The sequence below is a fragment of the Scyliorhinus torazame genome, chromosome 4 (assembly GCF_047496885.1).
Source record: "Scyliorhinus torazame isolate Kashiwa2021f chromosome 4, sScyTor2.1, whole genome shotgun sequence".
Taxonomy (NCBI): Eukaryota; Metazoa; Chordata; class Chondrichthyes; order Carcharhiniformes; family Scyliorhinidae; genus Scyliorhinus; species Scyliorhinus torazame.
In genome coordinates this window covers 346,278,952-346,297,683 of record NC_092710.1, presented here as the reverse complement: position 1 = coordinate 346,297,683, position 18,732 = coordinate 346,278,952, and the positions used below count along the sequence as shown (strand labels likewise).

Below are 18,732 nucleotides of genomic sequence, written 5' to 3'. Positions count from 1 at the left end.
GCAGGCCTCGGGCGGGAGGGGGAATGAGGGGGAATGGAGGAGGGGTCGGGCCTTGTCAGCGTACTCGGGCACCCACTGGGCATAGTAGGCAAAGAACCTGAGGCATCGCCTCAGTTCTTTGGGGCAGGTGGGAATGGGCAGTTCGAGAAGGGGGCGCAGACGGTCGGGATCGGGGCCGAGGACACCGTTCTCCACCACGTAGCCGAGTATGGCGAGGCGGGTGGTGCCGAAAACACATTTTGCCTCGTTGTACGTGAGATTGAGGCGTTTGGCAGTTTGGAGGAATTTAGTGAGGTTGATGTCATGGTCCTGCTGGTTGTGGCCGCAGATGGTGACGTTGTCCAGACGGGAAGGTAGCCCACAGTCTGTTCTGGTCCACCATTCGGTCCATCTCCCGTTGGAAGACCGAGACTCCATTGGTGACGCCAAAGGGTACCCTAAGAAAGTGCTAGAGGCAGCCATCCGCCTCGAAGGCCGTGAAGTTACGGTCCTCCGGGTGGATAGGGAGCTGGTGGTAGGCGGATTTCAAGTCTATGGTGGAGAACACCCGGTACTGTGCAATCCGATTGACCATGTCAGATATGCGGGGGAGGGGATACGCATAAAGCTGCGTGTACCGGTTGATGGTCTGACTGTAGTCAATGACCATGCGGTGTTTCTTGCTAGACTTGACTACCACCACTTGGGCTGGCCAGGGGCTGGTGCTGTGAGCAATGATCTTTTCCGAGAGAAGGCGCTTAATCTCCGCTCGAATGAATTGGCGGTCCCCGAAACTGTAACGCCGACCTTTAGTAGCCACGGGCTTGCAGTCAGGGGTGAGATTAGCAAACAGTGAAGGGGAGGGATCCTGAGCGTGGAGAGACTACAGGTGGGACCCGGGGGGGGGGGATCAGGGAAGAACTGGGGGTTGGAGACCGTGGGGGGGGGGAGGGGGCCGTTCAAATGCAAGGTGAGGCTGCGCAGGTGGCATTGAAAGTCCAGGCCGAGGATCGTGGCGGCGCAGAGGTGAGGGAGGACCATGAATTTGAAATCCTGGAACACCGCGCCGTTCACTGAGAGGGTGATGACGCAGTAGCCCGAAACCTCGGCCGACTGGGAGTTGGAGGCCATGGAAATATGCCTGCGCGTGGGTAGTACCTTGAGGGAGCAGCGGCGCACGGTGTCCGGGTGGAGGAAGCTCTCCGTGCTGCCGCTGTCGAAGAGGCAGGTAACAGTGAAACGATTTACCTGAACCTCCATGGTGGATCTGATGAGCTGATGCGGTCGGTCCTGGTCGAGGATGATGGATGCGATGGTGGAGCTGTTGGAGAAGGGTGCCGGATCCGGGGAGCGGCCTGCGGAAGAAGGTGGCGGCGCCCAGGCATCGTAGGCTGCTGTTGGAGGCCATGTTGCTGTCGTTGGCTGCATCTCAGTTGTTTGCAGCATTTTGGTCGAGTGCGCAGGACCGGAAGTGACGATCGGCGGCGGGGCGGACCCGGAAGCGACGATCGGCGGCGGACCGGAAGTGACGTGCGGCGGACTGGGCATAGCACAGTGAAGGAAACCGGGCCGGGGATAATCAAAGATGGCGCCGCCCATGTGTCGCACGTGTCGAATAGCGAGCTGGGAACGGAGGATGGCGGCACCCAGGAGTAGCAGTGTTGGACCCCGAGGCAGCGGTGGAGCGGCAGACGTTTGCAAAATGGCCTTCCTTGCCACAGGCTGAACAGGTAGCATCTCTAGCAGGGCAGCGTTTCCTGGGGTGTTTTGCCTGGCCACAAAAGTAACACTGGGGCCCAGGCATTATTTTTACTGCTGGTGTGGCTGGGTGGGCCGTGACTTGCAGGGGTTGTTGCTGGGTGGGCGGCAGGGAGGTAGCGGCCACGTAGGGAGCGTGGGCAGGCGCATAGGAAGTTTGGGCAGGCGTGTAGGATGCATTATTGTCATAGGCTGCCTGTTGGGCCTCTGCCATAGTGACTGCCGTGTCCAGAGTCATGGTAGTTTGTGCCAGTAGGAGTTGGCGAATTGGGACAGAAGCAATGCCGGCTACAAAGGCATCGAGCGCCAGGGCCTCAGTGTTCTGCTCAGCGGAGACTGCTGGCGCGTTGCAGGAGAGCGCGAGGGCACGGAGGTCCCGAACGAACACGGATAGGGGTTCACCCGGCTGCTGGTGCCGGGAGGCGAGGCGGTGGCGGGCGTAAATAGAATTAACAGTTCGTGCATACCGGCTTTTGAGCTTCACGATGGCATCGGCGTAGGTCGTTGTTCCCGTGATGAGGTCGAAAAGCCCGTAGTCGAGCCGTGAGCACAGGAGGTTGAGTCGGTCAACGTCCGTTTTGGCGAAGGCGGAGGATGCTTCCAGGTAGGCCTCGAAACACCGGAGCCAGCAGTTGAAAAGGTGATCCGCGCATGGAGCGTGGGGGTCGAGCGAGAGCTTGTCGGGTTTCAGAGCAGCCTCCACTATAACTGTAGTGTATTAAATTGATGCACTAAGCGTCAAGAACCACAAAGATATGTGAGACTTTAACCAAGGCTTTAATACACTACATAGGAAGCTTACCCGACACAGACGACCCCAGACAAAATGGGTCCGGTCTCAGAAGCTGGGTCTTATACCTAACTCCCGGGGAGTGGCCAAGGCGGAGCTCTCCGTGGCCAGGTCAGGTTACATACAGGTGACCGAACCTCTACAGAGCTACAGTACAATACACAGTACAATACACAGGATTACAGGGCCACGTTACACACAACTATTATATAACTATGTACAATGCTAGGGAAGTACAGTGGTGTATCACCACACCCGGCCTCAGAGGAGGGCTCTCCTGTCCGTCTTCCTGACCTCCTCTGCCGTGCGTCCGTGGGGGCAGATGAGCTTGCAGCTGGACGGCGGGGGCTTGTCCGAGACGTCCCTGGACGATCGGCTCCTGGCCCTGGGGAAGACGATGAGGCATGAAACGCGACGGCTTTCATGACAGCACGGACACTCTGCCTCAATATAGGAGAATCCTGCCAAGGTTTTTACTGATGAGTAACTAGTTGCCAAATGTTATTAAGTTACTTTATGAAAGTTACTTTGTGAATGATGGTGATTTTGCATTTTTTTAGGTTTGGCACAGTCTGGTTCTTGGGGATGTTTTGATGAATTTAATCGAATTGAGCTGCCTGTATTATCTGTAGCAGCGCAACAAATTTATATTGTTCTCATGGCAAGGAAAGAAAGGAAGAAAGTATTTATCTTCACTGATGGAGATAACGTAGCACTGAATCCGGAGTTTGGCATCTTTATCACAATGGTGAGTGAAAGGAAAGTCGAAATGCACGCAGCTTGAATGAATATTCTTTGCTCTGTCCAATCAGGACAGATCTTGAAACAAAAAACTGAAAGCGCTGGAAAGACCCAACAGCTCTGGCAGTATCTTTGGAGAGAGAAGAAAAGTTAACCTTTTGGGTAAAATCTAACTTTGATTTTATTATGGTTGTCTGAATTTCCTGTTATTATCTCCTTAATAATGGATTCTGGCATTGATCATGGATCATAGAATTTACAGTGCAGAAGGAGGCTATTCGGACCATCGAGTCGGCACCGGCTGTTGGGAAGAGCTCCCTACTTAAGCCGACACCTCCACCCTACCCCCGTAACCCAATAACCCCACCTAACCTTTTTTGGACACAAAGGGCAATTTAGCATGGCCAATCCACCTAACCTGCACATCTTTGGACAGTGGGAGGAAACCGGAGCACCCGGAGGAAACCCACGCAGACACGGGGAGAACGTGCAGACTCCGCACAGTGACTCAAGCCGGGAAACGAGCTTTGGACCCTGGAGCTGTGAAGCAAAGTGATAGCCACTGTGCTACCGTGCTGCCTAAAACTTTAATTAGTTAACCAAAATCCTTTGGTGATGGAATCTTCCACACTGCATGATGTGGCCTACATGTGAGATCTACTCCCCTTTTTTAAAATAAATTTAGAGTACCCAATTCATTTTTTCCAATTAAGGGGCAATTTAGCGTGGCCAATCCACCTACCCTGCACAACTTTGGGTTGTGGGGGCGAAACCCACGCAAAAACGGGGAGAATGTGCAAACTCCGCACAGACAGTGACCCAGAGCCGGGATCGAACCTGGGACCTCGGCGCTGTGAGGCAGCAGTGCTAATCACTGAGCCACTGTGTTGTCCCATGATGTTAGGCTTGGTGTCTCCCTCTTTTCTCGAATAGTGGTGTTACATTTGTGATGTTTTAATTCACTTAAACTTTTCCAGAGTCGAGAGAATTTTAAAAGGTTACAACTATCGCATTTATTATCTCTGCAAGCACCTCTTTCAAAGCCAGAGGATGCAGGCCATCAGGACCAAGGGAACTTGGGAATTTTTATTTTGAATATTTTTCCCAGTGCCTCTTCCCCAGTGATTTTAATTCTTTTGAGTTCCACCCTCACTTTTACCTCTATCTTCAAGTATTCCTGGTATGTTTTTTGTGTCTCCTACAATGAAGATGGATAGACAATACCTACTCATTCTCCAATGTTACAGACAAGGTGAGAGCGAAATGCTGCAAACACTTTTCCCTGCCCTCCTGCCTGGAATCAATAAGCTTTTGAGAGGACATTGTGTATATTTTTCTTTAACCCGTGAATGTGTGGATAATCTGAGCAATCAGCAGCAAGCTTCTCATGGGGCTACAGAAAGAATCATTTATTCACCAAAAAGTGAATGATATGGCACTTACTCGCACAAACATGTTCAAGGAAAGTACAATTAAAGAGAATAGTATACCCTTCATAGAATCTACAGTGCAGAAGGAGGTCATTCGACATCATCGAATCTGCACCGGCCCTTTTTGAAAGAGCACCCCACTTAAGCTCACGTCTCCACCCCATCCCCATAACCCACCATCCACCTGACCTTTTGGACACCAAGGGACAATTTAGCCTGTCCAAACCTGCACACCTTTGGACTATGGGAGGAAACTGAAGCACCCGGAGGAAACCCACGCACACACGGGGAGAAAGTGCAAACTCCACACAGACTGTCACCCCAGGCCAGAATTGGACCCGGGTCCCAGGAGCTGTGAGGCAGCAGTGCCAACCACTGTTCCACAATGTCGCCCTTTATACGTTAGAGACAAAAGAATAGTCACTGATTCGCATTGTTAGAAAAACAAAGGAAGTTTTAAGGGATTTATATTTGCCTTGGCAAACATGAGAAATAATGTATAGGTTTAGGTGCATTTAATTTAATGTTTCTGTGCCTGGAAGGGTAAAACCTATGGTGAGATTCCTGCTGAACAAAGGTGTTTCTATGTTTGGGGTTGGTTAGGTTCCACCTGTGTTTCTATTATGTTTCAAGAGGGCTACAGCATGAAGAATAAATAAAAGGCATTAGCATGTGGGTGTTGCTTAGCAACCGGGCCTATGTAATATACAGAAGTTTTAACGTTTTAGTTTTAGTTGAATTTGTGGGAAGTTGGATACAGGACATTGGGGAATGAACAGCTCTCAACTCTGCCAGGAGAATCTGGATAGGACAAGAGGCCGGATAGGGGCAGCACGGTAGCATTGTGGATAGCACAATTGCTTCACAGCTCCAGGGTCCCAGGTTCGATTCCGGCTTGGGTCACTGTCTGTGCGGAGTCTGCACATCCTCCCCGTGTGTGCGTGGGTTTCCTCCGGGTGCTCCGGTTTCCTCCCACAGTCCAAAGATGTGCAGGTTAGGTGGATTGGCCATGCTAAATTGCGCTTAGTGTCCAAAATTGCCCTTAGTGTTGGGTGGGGTTACTGGGTTATGGGGATGGGGTGGAGATGTTGACCTTGGGTAAGGTGCTCTTTCCAAGAGCTGGTGCAGACTCGATGGGCCGATTGGCCTCCTTCTGCACTGTAAATTCTATGATAAAAAAAAAAGAGAGTTGCAAAGATGCAAGCTTCCTAAGCGACAAGATACAATCCAGATGACCAGGGAATTAGGACAGAAAGAATCTTTAAGACACCTGAAGTTAAGAGAACAGAAATCAAGGTACTGTTCAGAAGAGTTCAGGGAACAGTTAAAGAGTTGCAGTAACTATATTTGAAGTGGAACAACAGGGGCGGGATTCTCTGCAATTGGTGTGATGTCCGCCGACCGGCGCCAAAAACGGCGCGAATCAGTCCGGCATAGCGCCGCCCCGAAGGTGCGGAATCCTCCGCATCTTGAGGAGCCGAGCCCTAACCTTGAGGGGCTACGCCCGCGCCGGACTGATTTCCGCCCCACCAGCTGGCGGGAAAGGCCTTTGGTGCCCCGCCAGCTGGCGCGAAACTGACTTTGCCATGCGGTGCATGCGCGTGAGCATCAGTGGCTGCTCACGGCATCCCCGCGCATGCGCAGTGGAGGGGGGTCTCTTCCGCCTCTGCCAGAGTGGAGACCATGGCGAAGGCGGAAGGAAAAGAGTGCCCCCATGGCACAGGCCCGCCCGCGGATCGGTGGGTCCCGATCGCGGGCCAGGTCACCGTGGGGGCACCCCCCCAGGGCCAGATCGCCCTGCGCACCCCCCAGGACCCCGGAGCCCGCCCGCGCCGCCTTGTCCCGCCGGTAAGAGAGGTGGTTTGATTCTCGCCAGTGGGACAGGCATTCCAGCAGCGGGACTTTGGCCCATCACAGGGTGGAGAATCACCGGGGGGGCCGCCAACCAGCGTGGCGCGATTCCCACCCCCGCTGAATATCCGTTGCCGGAGAATTCGGCAACCGCCGGGGGCGGGATTCACGCCAGCCCCCGGCGATTCTCCGACCTGGCGGGGGGTCGGAGAATCCCGTCCCAGATTTCTGGGGCGTCATTCTCCGACCCCCCGCCGGGTCGGAGAATGGCCGTTGGCCGCCGTGAATCCCGCCCCCGCCCCCGCCGAAGTCTCCGAAGGGAGAAAAGTCGGCGGGGCGTTAATGGCGCCGCTGCCGCGGAGAATGTCACGGGTCTGCGCAAGGCAGCCGATTTTCGGCCTGCCGATATTCTCCCTTCCGGATGGGCCGAAGTCCCGTCGACGTGATGACCGTTCACGTCGACGTCAATCAAACCTCCTTTTCATCGGCGTGACCCGGTGCTCCAGGCTCACGCCGACCAGCGAGGAGGTGAGTGACGGCCTGGGGGGTTGGCTCTGGGCAGGCGATGGCGTGGCCGCAGACTGATTGCCTGAGGAGAGGTGTGTCTCGGCTTGTGTGTGTGTGCGGCGGGGGGGGGGGGGGGTGGTTAGAGTAGGCTGCACTCCGGGGGAGTGCCGGGAGTGGGTCCGTGCCGGGGTGGAGGTTGGGGGTTGTGGAGGGCGTCCGTGCCGGGGTGGAGGTTGGGGGTTGTGGAGGGCGTCCGTGCCGGGGTGGAGGTTGGGGGTTGGGGAGGGGGTCCGTGTCGGGGTGGAGGTTGGGGAGGGGGTCCGTGCCGGGGTGGAGGTTGGGGGTTGGGGAGGGGGTCCGTGCCGGGGTGGAGGTTGGGGAGGGGGTCCGTGCTGGGGTGGAGGTTGGGGATTGGGGAGGGGGTCCGTGCCGGGGTGGAGGTTGGGGAGGGGGTCCGTGCCGGGGTGGAGGTTGGGGAGGGGGTCCGTGCCGGGGTGGAGGTTGGGGGTTGGGGAGGGGGTCCGTGCCGGGGTGGAGGTTGGGGAGGGGGTCCGTGCCGGGGTGGAGGTTGGGGAGGGGGTCCGTGCCGGGGTGGAGGTTGGGGGTTGGGGAGGGGGTCCGTGCCGGGGTGGAGGTTGGGGAGGGGGTCCGTGCCGGGGTGGAGGTTGGGGGTTGGGGAGGGGGTCCGTGCCGGGGTGGAGGTTGGGTAGGGGGTCCGTGCCGGGGTGGAGGTTGGGGAGGGGGTCCGTGCCGGGGTGGAGGTTGGGGGTTGGGGAGGGGGTCCGTGCCGGGGTGGAGGTTGGGGGGGGGGGGGGGGGCGTGCCGGGGTGGGTGATGGGAGGGCAAATGAGTTGGTCCACCTGGCCAGGTGCGAGCCTCCAACAGTTGGACCCATGCGGTCCATGCCACCTGGCTGGGGGGAGGAGGGGATATGGGCAATGATGACATGTCGTCGTTCCCCTCCCCCCCGCCAGGTCGTCATGTTTTCAGATCATCCAGCGATGTTGGCCGCCGTGGTGGCAGCCGCTCATGTCTATGTTGCCCTGGATGAGGAGGAGGAGGAGGAGGAGGAGGAGGAGGAGCGTGCCAGAGAGGCGGCGCAGGCTGCCGCAGAGGGGCAGGCGGCAGCCGCCCAGGCTGGAGGGACACCTGACCGACAGGACGAGGAGGGGGAGGAGGACGTCGCGGCCCCACGGCAACGGAGGCACCCGAGGGCGCCCCGTGTGTACCGGCCCCGGCAGTCATACCAGGACCTCACGGACCTGGAATGCAGGAGGAGACTCCGGATGAGCCGGGAAACCGTGGCACACATCTGCCACCTGCTGGCACACCTGTCACCGCGTGGCACTGGCGGGGGACACCCTCTCCCCGTGTCCGTCAAGGTTACGGTGGCCCTGAACTTTTATGCAACGGGGTCATTCCAGGCACCGAGTGGGGACCTGTCCGGCATATCGCAGACATCGGTGCACCGGTGTATCCGGGCAGTGACAGATGCCCTTTATGCCATGGCGCACCGCTACATCCGCTTCCCCGTGGACCGGGCCAGCCAAGATGCCCGGGCCGTGGGCTTCTCTGCCATTGCCGGGTTCCCCATGGTCCAGGGCGCGATCGATGGGATGCACGTCGCCGTGCGGCCACCTGCAGATAACAGGGCCGTGTTCACTAATAGGAAGGGGACCTATTCGATGAACGTACAGGTGGTCTGCGACCACCGCATGATGATCCTGCACGTCTGCGTCCGTCACCCAGGCAGTGTACACGACTCATTCGTGTTGTCGCGGTCATCCATCCCCGGCATGTACGAGGGACGCCATCCCCGGCTGAGGGGCTGGTTGCTGGGCGACAGGGGCTACCCATTGCGATCGTGGCTGATGACGCCTATACGGAGGCCACGCAATGAGGCGGAGAACCGCTACAATGATGCCCATGTAGCGACAAGGGGAGTGATCGAGAGGTGCTTTGGCGTGCTGAAGATGCGTTTCAGGTGCCTGGACCTCTCTGGGGGCGCCCTCCAGTATCGGTCAAATAGGGTCGGCCGCATCATTGTGGTGTGCTGCGTCCTGCACAACATAGCCCAGCAGAGGGGCGATGTGCCGCAGGCAGAGGAGGGCGGAGTGGAGGAGCAGCAGGAAGAGGCCCAGTCTTCCCCAGATGAGGGGGATGGGGGCAATGGTCAGGGCAGACGGGGTAGACACAGACGGGTGGCTGTCCACAGTTACCGGCTGGTCCAGCGGGCACGGGACAGGCTGATAGCCGCCCGCTTCACTGACTAGATGGGCGTGGGAATCGGGTAGTATGGCCACAGACCGCACACCATGACAACAGCCGACCACCCACACCCCCCACCCATCCACCCACCCAGCACCCTCACCCCCCTCCCCAACCCCACACACCCCACCCGCATGCACACCACCCCCTCACTCCCAATTGCCGATCCACCGGCGGCACAACGGGCCGGGCTCACCCAGTTGCGGGTGGACGCGTGTCTATCGCAGGCCATGGAGAATGATGACAACCCGCCTCCGATGAGCTCCTGGCTCTACATCGTTGGACTATGTCTGACCCATGGCCACAGTACCACCATCCACCCGGACCATCCCTGCATGCGGCTGTGACACTACAGCGCACGGTCCCGTCCTCTGCCTGGGGGATGTTGATGGCGGCCCAGGGGGAAGGGGGCAGACTCACCTGGGGCTGAGGTAAGACCACCCCTCACACACACACTTGCGCTCAACGTACATGACACCCCCGCACACATTGGACAGAGCACAAAGGCAGCTTCGGTAGGTGTAACATTGACTTTAATAACCAAAGGAGTTCATGCATGTGCCCTAGCGCCTAAAACTCATCTGTGCCCTGCACCCGTGCCAACTTACTCAGTGTCTAATTGTTTGGCCTTACGGGCCCTTTGACTACGTCTACGTGGTTCCCCAGACAGTACAGCAGAACTGGAGGTGGACTCCTGTGATTCCTGCCCTCTGACACTGGATCCCTTTGGCGGCCGTTTCCTGGGGCGTCCTGGCCTAGATGGGCCAGGCTGCGGCCCGGGCGACTGGGATGGCGAGCTGCCAGCCTGTCCTGCCCGTTGCCCACCCGATGCACCTGGGACGGAAGGGGGGGAGTCCGAGGTGTCGCGGTGTACCGGGACCTCCCCTACAGAGGGAGCCGGGACGGACCACACCACCTCCTCCTCCCTCGGGGTGCCCGATGGCCCCCAGGCCTCTACATGGGTGGGGGATGCGAACGGACTGGCCATCCGACGCGCCCCCGACATCTGGCGCTGCCAGTCCTGGAGGCCCATGCTGGTATCGACAGGGGTCTGCAGGTTTGCAGCCATGGAGCCCAGGGGGTTGTCGAACCCTGTCTGCGACAGTGCGACGCCAGCTCGCACATGGCCACTGGCGCCGATGCCCTCAGCGATGGCCTGCTGAGACTGGGCCATGGCCTGCAGAGACTGGGCCATGGCCTGCAGAGACTGGGCTATGGCCTGCTGAGACTGGGCCATGGCCTGCTGAGACTGGGCTATGGCGTTGAGCGCCTCTGCCATCTGGCGCTGGCACTGGCTCATGGCCTCCTGTGAGAGGGCAGCCATTTCCTGGGCCACAGACGCCGCCTGCATGGAAGGCCCCAGGCCTCGGAAACCGTTCCCCATGTCTGACACCGTCGCACCCATTGCCTCCACCGCGGACGCCACCCGTGCGGTGTCAGCCTGGGTGGCACGCATGACCGGGACCACTCCCAGCTCCTGGACGCGGGTGGACTCCTCCACCTGCGACCGCAGCCGCCGCAAGCCACCCGTCACCCTATTCGCTCGTCTCCGTGTCGGTGGTTGCATCGGATCTATGTGTGGGTGTGGTGACTGCAGGAACCCGGGATCCATCTGGGCGGCAGATGTTCGCTTGGCCTGGGCTGCCCTCCGACCGCCCGGTCCCTCTGCTGCTCCTACCTCCACCTGCTGTACCGGGACGGCTGTGTTGTGCGCACCAGTGAGTGTACCAGACGCCTCATCACTAAAGTGCCCAACCGTGGTGAGTGTTTCTGCGATGGTGGAGGGTGTTGGTGACAGCAGTGGCGTTGTGTCGTGCTCTTCGTCCCACTCTGAGTCCATGGCACTTTGGGGTGGGGGTTCGTCTCCACCCATCCACTCTGAGTCACTGTCCGGTATTTCGTCTTCCCGGGTAGGGGTGTCCTGGGTAGTGCTGTCCCGGGTAGTGCTGTCCCGGGTAGTGCTGTCCCGGGTAGTGCTGTCCCGGGTAGTGCTGTCCCGGGTAGTGCTGTCCCGGGTAGTGGTGTCCCGGGTAGGGGTGTCCTGGATAGTGGTGTCCTGGGTAGTGGTGTCCTGGATAGTGGTGTCCTGGATAGTGGTGTCCTGGGTAGTGGTGTCCTGGCTCGGATGTGACGGGGGCCTGTGGCTGCCCCCCTCATCGCTGGGTGGTCGCTCCCGCACGTGACGGGGGTGTCGTCTCCCTGTTGCTCCAGGTCTCTCCGTCTCCCGTGGTCTCCGAGGGGCATCCTGCGGGCGTCGCATGCTGGAGGGTTCGGGTCTCTCCGTCTCCCGTGGTCTCCGAGGGGCATCCTGCGGGCGTCGCATGCTGGAGGGTTCGGGTCTCTCTGTCTCCCGTGGTCTCCAAGGGGCATCTTGCGGGCGTCGCATGCTGGAGGGTGCGGGTCTCTCCGTCTCCCGTGGTCTCCGAGGGGCATCCTGCGGGCGGTCTGCATCTGCGGGGATGGGTGCCTGGACGTTTGGTCCTGCGATACACAATGAAGCATGCATGGTTAGACATCAGGCAGTGATCAGGTGATACGGGAGAGGGGGATATAGGGGAGGGGGGATATGGGGACGGGCTGTTGGTGGCTCACTTGCTCGTGGGGCCCCGACCTCTGCATCAGCAACCTCCCGGTCCTCAGGTCCGCCAGCCAGTTCCAGGGCCCTTTCCTCGTGTACGGTCAGTGGCCTCTCATCAGCTGGCCCTCCTCCAGTCCTCACATGCTCCCTATTGTTGTGTGCGCGCTTCTCCTGGGGGGGGGGGGGGGTGGTGGCAGGGGTAAAAGGCAACAGTGTTAGGCAGGTATATGAATGCACGCCATCGGTTGCGCGTGCATTGCAGAGGTTAAGGTTAGGGATGGATTCACTTGGGGATATGGGGGATATGGGGGAGGGGGGATATGGGGGAGGGGGGATATGGGGGATATGGGGGAGGGGGGATATGGGGGAGGGGGAATATGGGGGATATGGGGGAGGGGGGATATGGGGGATATGGGGGAGGGGGATATGGGGGAGGGGGGAATATGGGGGATATGGGGGAGGGGGGATATGGGGGATATGGGGGAGGGGGGAATGTGGGGGATATGGTGGAGGGGGGATATGGGGAGGGGGATATGGGGGATATGGGGAGGGGGGGATTATGGGGGATATGGGGGAGGGGGGATATGGGGGAGGGGGGAATATGGGGGATATGGGGGAGGGGGGATATGGGGAGGGGGGATATGGGGGAGGGGGGATATGGAGGATATGGGGGAGGGGGGATATGGGGGATATGGGGGAGGGGGGATATGGGGGAGGGGGGAATATGGGGGATATGGGGGAGGGGGGATATGGGGGATATGGGGGAGGGGGGATATGGGGGAGGGGGGATATGGGGATATGGGGGAGGGGGGATATGGGGGGTATGGGGGAGGGGGGGATATGGGGGAGGGGGGATATGGGGGATATGGGGGAGGGGGGATATGGGGGAGGGGGGGGATATGGGGGACGCTCACCCTGCCTGCTCTGACGAGGTCGTTCACCTTCTTGTGGCACTGGGTGCCTGTCCGTGGTGTTAGGGCCACAGCGGTGACGGCCTCTGCCACCTCCCTCCACAGACGCCGGCTGTGGCGTGGGGCAACTCTGCGGCCGTGCCCGGGATACAGGGCGTCCCTCCTCTGCTCCACCGCATCCAGGAGCGCCTCCACATCGCGTGACTCGAACCTCGGGGCTGAGCGACGGCCAGCCATCAAGTCGGGTGTTGCGGTCGGCTGTTCCGGTCGGGTGGGGGGGAGCTGCGCGGCCTTATGAGCCGTCACGCCGTGCAGCGCGTATGACGCTGCACGGCGTGAACCACTGCGCAAGCGCGGATCCCGTTACGTCGCTGCTAGCCCATTTCGGGCCGCAGACTACCGGCCCATTTTTATGACGTGACTCAAGTGGGATTTGCGCCGTTTTTTGCGCCGATCGGCGGAGTTTCCGCCGATAACGGAGAATTTCGCCCCAGAGGCAGATTAATCACTTGATGTCATTTTTATACAGTCTGGGAATTGAGAGTTAAAAGTGGAGTGTAAGCTTTGTTTAAATTTGTAATTTGGAAAACCTGGACTGGATTTCAGAATACAAACCACAATGGGAAAGTACTATTATAAGAGATTTTTAAGCATGTTTTTGTGAGTGGAGTTTAGAAACTCTCATGTCACAATCATCTGGGGGTGATTCTGAGGAGAAATCCATGGAGACTAACTTGGATTCAGAGTGGAGTGAGTATATTTGCCCACAGACATCTTATGTGCTTAAATGGATGTTCTGTGTCAATGAGACCATTGAAGCTTAAGATATACTTTGTAACCTGTGTTAATCTTACATTCTGTGTGTCATTGTCAAACTAAGGGGATAGCAAATAGAGTCAACGACGTGCCAAGTAAGTAAAGTGTCAAGCCAGTAGTAAGTCTGGAAGTAAGGGTGTCAGCAGTGAGTATTGTGTAAGTAAGGTAAGCAAGACTTTGTAACTATGTTTGTTAAATGCTATTTTTCCTGTTGTTAAAACTAATTGGCGATCCTGTGATGCTGTTCCTCCACTTTTTACATAAAATTTAATGTTATGGTATTTTGAGCCAGGGTTCCATTCTGGAATCTTCCCATCTAATTATAACATCACATAAGATTGTAACAACATGATTGGCATGTCTTGGGAAAAACACATTGCGATCCTAATGAAGAAGATGTTCTCACTCCCAAGCTGTAGTCTAAGTGAATTCAGTGCCCAAAGTCGTATGCTAGAATCACTGAGATTTATTTGAATATGTGAACCAGGGAAATTGCCATGAGGGGTCGCCTTGTCGGATGGGATGATCCCACGCAGGGGCGTCATCCATTTAAGATGGAGATGAGGAGAATTTGTTTTCTTTCCAAGTGTAATTAGTTTGCGCAATTATTTTCCTCCGAGAGCAGGAATCGTTTATTGACAACGGAGTCAAGGTTTATGGGCAGTGGAAGGAAAGTGGAATTGAGACCACAGTAAGATCTGCCATGAGCATATTGAACAGGTTCAATCAAAGCCATGCTGACTCAAACGTATTTACCATGCACTTCCAAGTACTCTGCAATGTCATCTTTAATAATGGACTATAAAATCTTACCAAGAACCAAAGTCAGGCTAACCGGCCTATAATTTCCAGAAGAGATTCCCAACAATGATCCCTGGAATGAAGAGCTTGTGATATGAGGAGGTGTTGAGAACTCTGGATCTGCACTTAGTGGAGTTTAGAAGGATGAGGGGGGGGAATCTCATTTAAACTTACAGGATACTGCGAGTCCTGGATAGAGTGGACATGGAGAGGATGTTTCTACAAGTAGGAAAAACTAGAATCCGAGGGCACAGCCTCAGACTGAAGGGTAGATCCTTTAACGCAGAGATGAGGAGGAATTTCTTCAGCCAGAGGGTGGTGAATCTGTGGAACTCTTTGCCACAGAAGGCTGTGGAGGCCAAATCACTGAGTGCCTTCAAGCCAGAAATAGATAGGTTCTTGATCAATAAGGGGATCAGGGGTTATGGGGAGAAGGCAGGAGAATGGGGCTGAGAAACATATCAGCCATGATTGAAGGCGGAGCAGACTCGATGGGCTGAATGACCTAAGTCTGCTCCTATGTCTTATGGCCAAATGGCCTTCTGCTCTCATGAGTTCTTGTGAAGTGCACTGTAAGGATCTATATAATTTCCCTTCCATTTAAATTAATAGAAGTGAAACAAGGTGAACCCATGACAGCTCCATGTTTTCCTGCCGATGTTCTGCCCTGACTGTCCTCAGAACACGTGGTAAAGATAAAAATATTTATATATTCTGATCTTCACTCAACTTAGGACTGGATAAATTATGGAATTTCATACTAAAATAACAATTCCCTCCGAGTTATCTTTCTGTCAAATATTACTGTGTGTTTTATTTTCTCTTTCCTCCCTTATAGAATCCTGGATATGCAGGACGTCAAGAATTGCCAGAAAATCTAAAAATTCAATTCAGAACAGTAGCCATGATGGTGCCAGATAGACAGGTGAGAGGAATGATCCCAAATGTGAAATAGAACATAGAACAGAGAACAGTACAGCACAGTCTAGGCCCTTCGGCACGCAATGTTGTGCCGACCATTTATCCTAATCTAAGATCAGGCGGAATATTTTCCATCCACTTCCACTTGCTGTCTTCTTTCGGCCAGCCAATTCTGTATCCAGACAGCCATGTTTTCGTGTATCCCATACCCTCTGACTTTCTGAATGAGCCTACCATGGGGAACCTTATCAAATGCCTTACTGAAATCCACATACACCACATCCACTGCCCGACCTTCATCAATGTGTCTCGTCACATCCTCAAAATATTCAATGAAGCTTGTGAGGCATGACCTGCCCCTCACAAAGCTATGCTGACTATCTTTAATCAAACTATGTTTTTCTAAATAATCTTAAATTCTGGGCTGGATTCTCCGGTCGCCAGTAGCGAAATCAATAGCTGGAGAATCCAAATTCCCGATGAAATCAGGAGCGGTGCTGCTTTCGCAATGCTCCGCCCTTCCAAAGCGGCGTATCACTGGCCTCAGGCCATTGCCTGAGGTCTGCCCCCGATGCTCCGCCCTCAACCAGCCTAGTTCTCGGCGGCGCAGGACACGTGTAGTCTCATCCGGATGTCCTTGTACAGGACATTCAGCCGAAGGGGGGGACTATTTTGCAGGCTGGGTTCGCATGCACGGCCACGGACCCGGCAATTCTCCAGGCCGTACCGGCAGCTGGAGCCAGGTGCTCAATGCTGCCTTCCTGCTAGCCCCAGCAAAACGGGGAATCGGTGGCCATTTTGCGCCAGTTCTCCTGGGGACATGGGGACATAGCCCCAGAATTGGAGAATCCAGCCCCTATCTCTCAGAATCTTTTCCAGTATTTTGCTCACCACAGGAGTAAGACTGACTGGTCTGTAATTCCCAGAGATTTCCCTACTCCCTTTCTTGAACAGGGGAACAGCATTTGTCTCCTTCCAATCATCCGGTACTACTCCAGTGGAGAGTGAGGACGCAAAGATCATCACCAACGGGGCAGCAATCTCCTCCCTCACTTCCCGTAGCAACCTTGGGTATATCCCATCTGGCCCAGGGGAATTATCTATCCTGATGCTTTTCAAAATTTCCAGCACTTGCTCCTTCTTAATATCAACCTGTTCGAGCCTATTAATCTGGTTCACGCTGTTTTCATGAGCAACAAGGTCTCTCTCTCTCTCTCTAGTGAATCCTGAAGCAAAATATTCATATCGAGCCTCCCCTACCTCCTCAGACTCTAGGCACATGTTCCCTCCACTATCCCTGATCGGCCCTACTCTCACTCTGATCATCCTTTTATTTCTCACATAAGTGTAGAAGGTCTTGGGGTTTTGCCTAATCCTTCCCACCAGGACTTTTTCATGCACCCTTCTAGCTCTCCGAAGTCCGTTTTTGAGTTCCTTTCTGGCTACCTTTTAACCCTTTAGAGCCATGCCAGATTCTTGCTTCCTCAACTGTAAGAAAGCTTCCTTCTTCCTCTTGACGAGAAGCTCCACTTCTCTTGTCAATCAAGGCTCCTTCACCTTACCATTCCTTCCTCGTCTCAGTGGGACAAAACTATCCAGCACCCGCAGCAAGTTCTCCTTAAACAACCCCCACATTACTGTTGTGCATTTCCCTGAGAACATCTGTCCCCAATTTATGCTCGTCAGTTTCTATCTAATAGCAGTATAATTTCCCCTCCCCGAAATAAAGCCCTTCCCATACTGTCTGTTCCTATCCCTCTCCATGACTATGGTAAAGGTCAAGGAGTTGTGGTCACTGTCACCGAAATGCTCTCCCACCGAGACATCTGACACCTGGCCTGGTTCGTTGCCAAATACCAAATCCAATATGGCCTCCCCCCCTTGTCGGCCTATCTACATATTGAGTCAGGAATCCTTCCTGGACACACCTGACAAAATCTGCTCCATCCAAACCATTTGCATCTAGGAGGTTGCAGTCAATATTAGGGAAGTTGAAGTTACCCATGACTTCCGCACCTTTCCAAGATCTGCTGCCCAATCAGTTCCTCCATCTCTCTGCTGCTCTTAGGGGGTCTATAGAAAACTCCAAATAAAGTGACTGCTCCTTTCTTGTTTCTGACTTCTACCTGTGCTGACTCAGTAGACAAACTCTCCTCGACTACCTCCTTTTCTTCAGCTGTGATGCACCCTCTAATTAACAGTGCCACTCCCCCTCCTCTTTTACCTCCCTCCCTTTTCTTCTTAAAACATCTAAACCTCAGAACGTCTAACAACCATTCCTACCCCTGTGAAATCCATGTCTCTGTAATGGCCACAACATCATAGTTCCAAGTACTGATCCATGCTCTAAGTTCATCTCCCTTATTCCTGATACTCCTTGTATTGAAACAGACACACTTTAACCCATCCCACTGAGTGTAACTTTGCCCTATCAACTGTCTATCCTTCCTCACACACTCAGTGCATACTATTTCAGCCCGTTCAACAGCTACCCTGTCCTCTGATCTGTAACTCTGGCTCCCAAACCCCTGCCAAACTAGTTTAAACCCTCCCGAAGAGCTCGAGCAAACCTGCTGCTCAGGATATTGGTGCCCCTCCAGTTTAGGTGCAACCCGTCCTTCATGTACAGGTCCCACCTTCCCCGGAAGGTATCCCAATGATCTGCATATCTGAAGCCTTCCCTCCTGCACCAGCCCTGTAGCCACATGTTCAGCTACATTCACTTTCTGTTCCTTGCCTCACTAGCACGTGACACCGGTAGCAATCCTGAGATCACTACTCTGCTCGTCCTGCTCTTTAGCTTCCAACCCAACTCCCTAAAATCACTTTTTAGATCCTCATCCCTTTTCGTAGCTATGTCGTTGGTGCCAATGTGCACCGTCCCCCTTAAGAATCCTGGAGACTTAATCCGAGACATCCCTGACCCTTCACCTGGGAGGCAACATACCTTCCGGGAGTGTTGTTCGCGACCACAGAATCTCCTGTTCGTTCCCCTAACCATTGAGTCTCCTATTACTATCCCTTTTCTATTTTCCCCCCTTCCCCTCTGAGCCACAGAGTCAGGTTCAGTGCCAGAGACCTGGCCGTTATGGCCTTCCCCTGGTAGGTCTCCCCCCACCTCTCCCAACAGCATCCAAAACGGTATACTTATTTTGAAGGGAAACGGCCACAGGGGATCCCTGCACTGTCTGCCTGTTCCCTTTCCTTCCCCTGACTGTAACCCAGCTACTCTTGTCCTGAACTTTACCTCCCTGAAACACCTCTCTATTGACCCCTCTGCCTCCCAGATGATCCGAAGTTCATCCAGCTCCAGTTCCTTAACGCGGTCTCTGAGGATCTGGAGTTTGTCATGTGAGAGTACCTTTATGAAATGGGTGTTTT

The 18,732-nt window shown here is 55.3% G+C and overlaps 1 protein-coding gene across 1 annotated transcript in view; it reads left to right on the top strand.

Annotated features, from left to right (window-relative positions):
• Positions 1 to 18,732, top strand: part of LOC140411508 (dynein axonemal heavy chain 8-like) — a 2,059,122-nt gene that overhangs the window by 1,304,558 nt on the left and 735,832 nt on the right. Inside the window, exons 44-45 of the mRNA XM_072500594.1 lie at positions 3,088 to 3,275; positions 15,269 to 15,355. Coding sequence (XP_072356695.1) covers positions 3,088 to 3,275; positions 15,269 to 15,355 — 275 coding nt within the window. The remainder of the gene's footprint in view (positions 1 to 3,087; positions 3,276 to 15,268; positions 15,356 to 18,732) is intronic.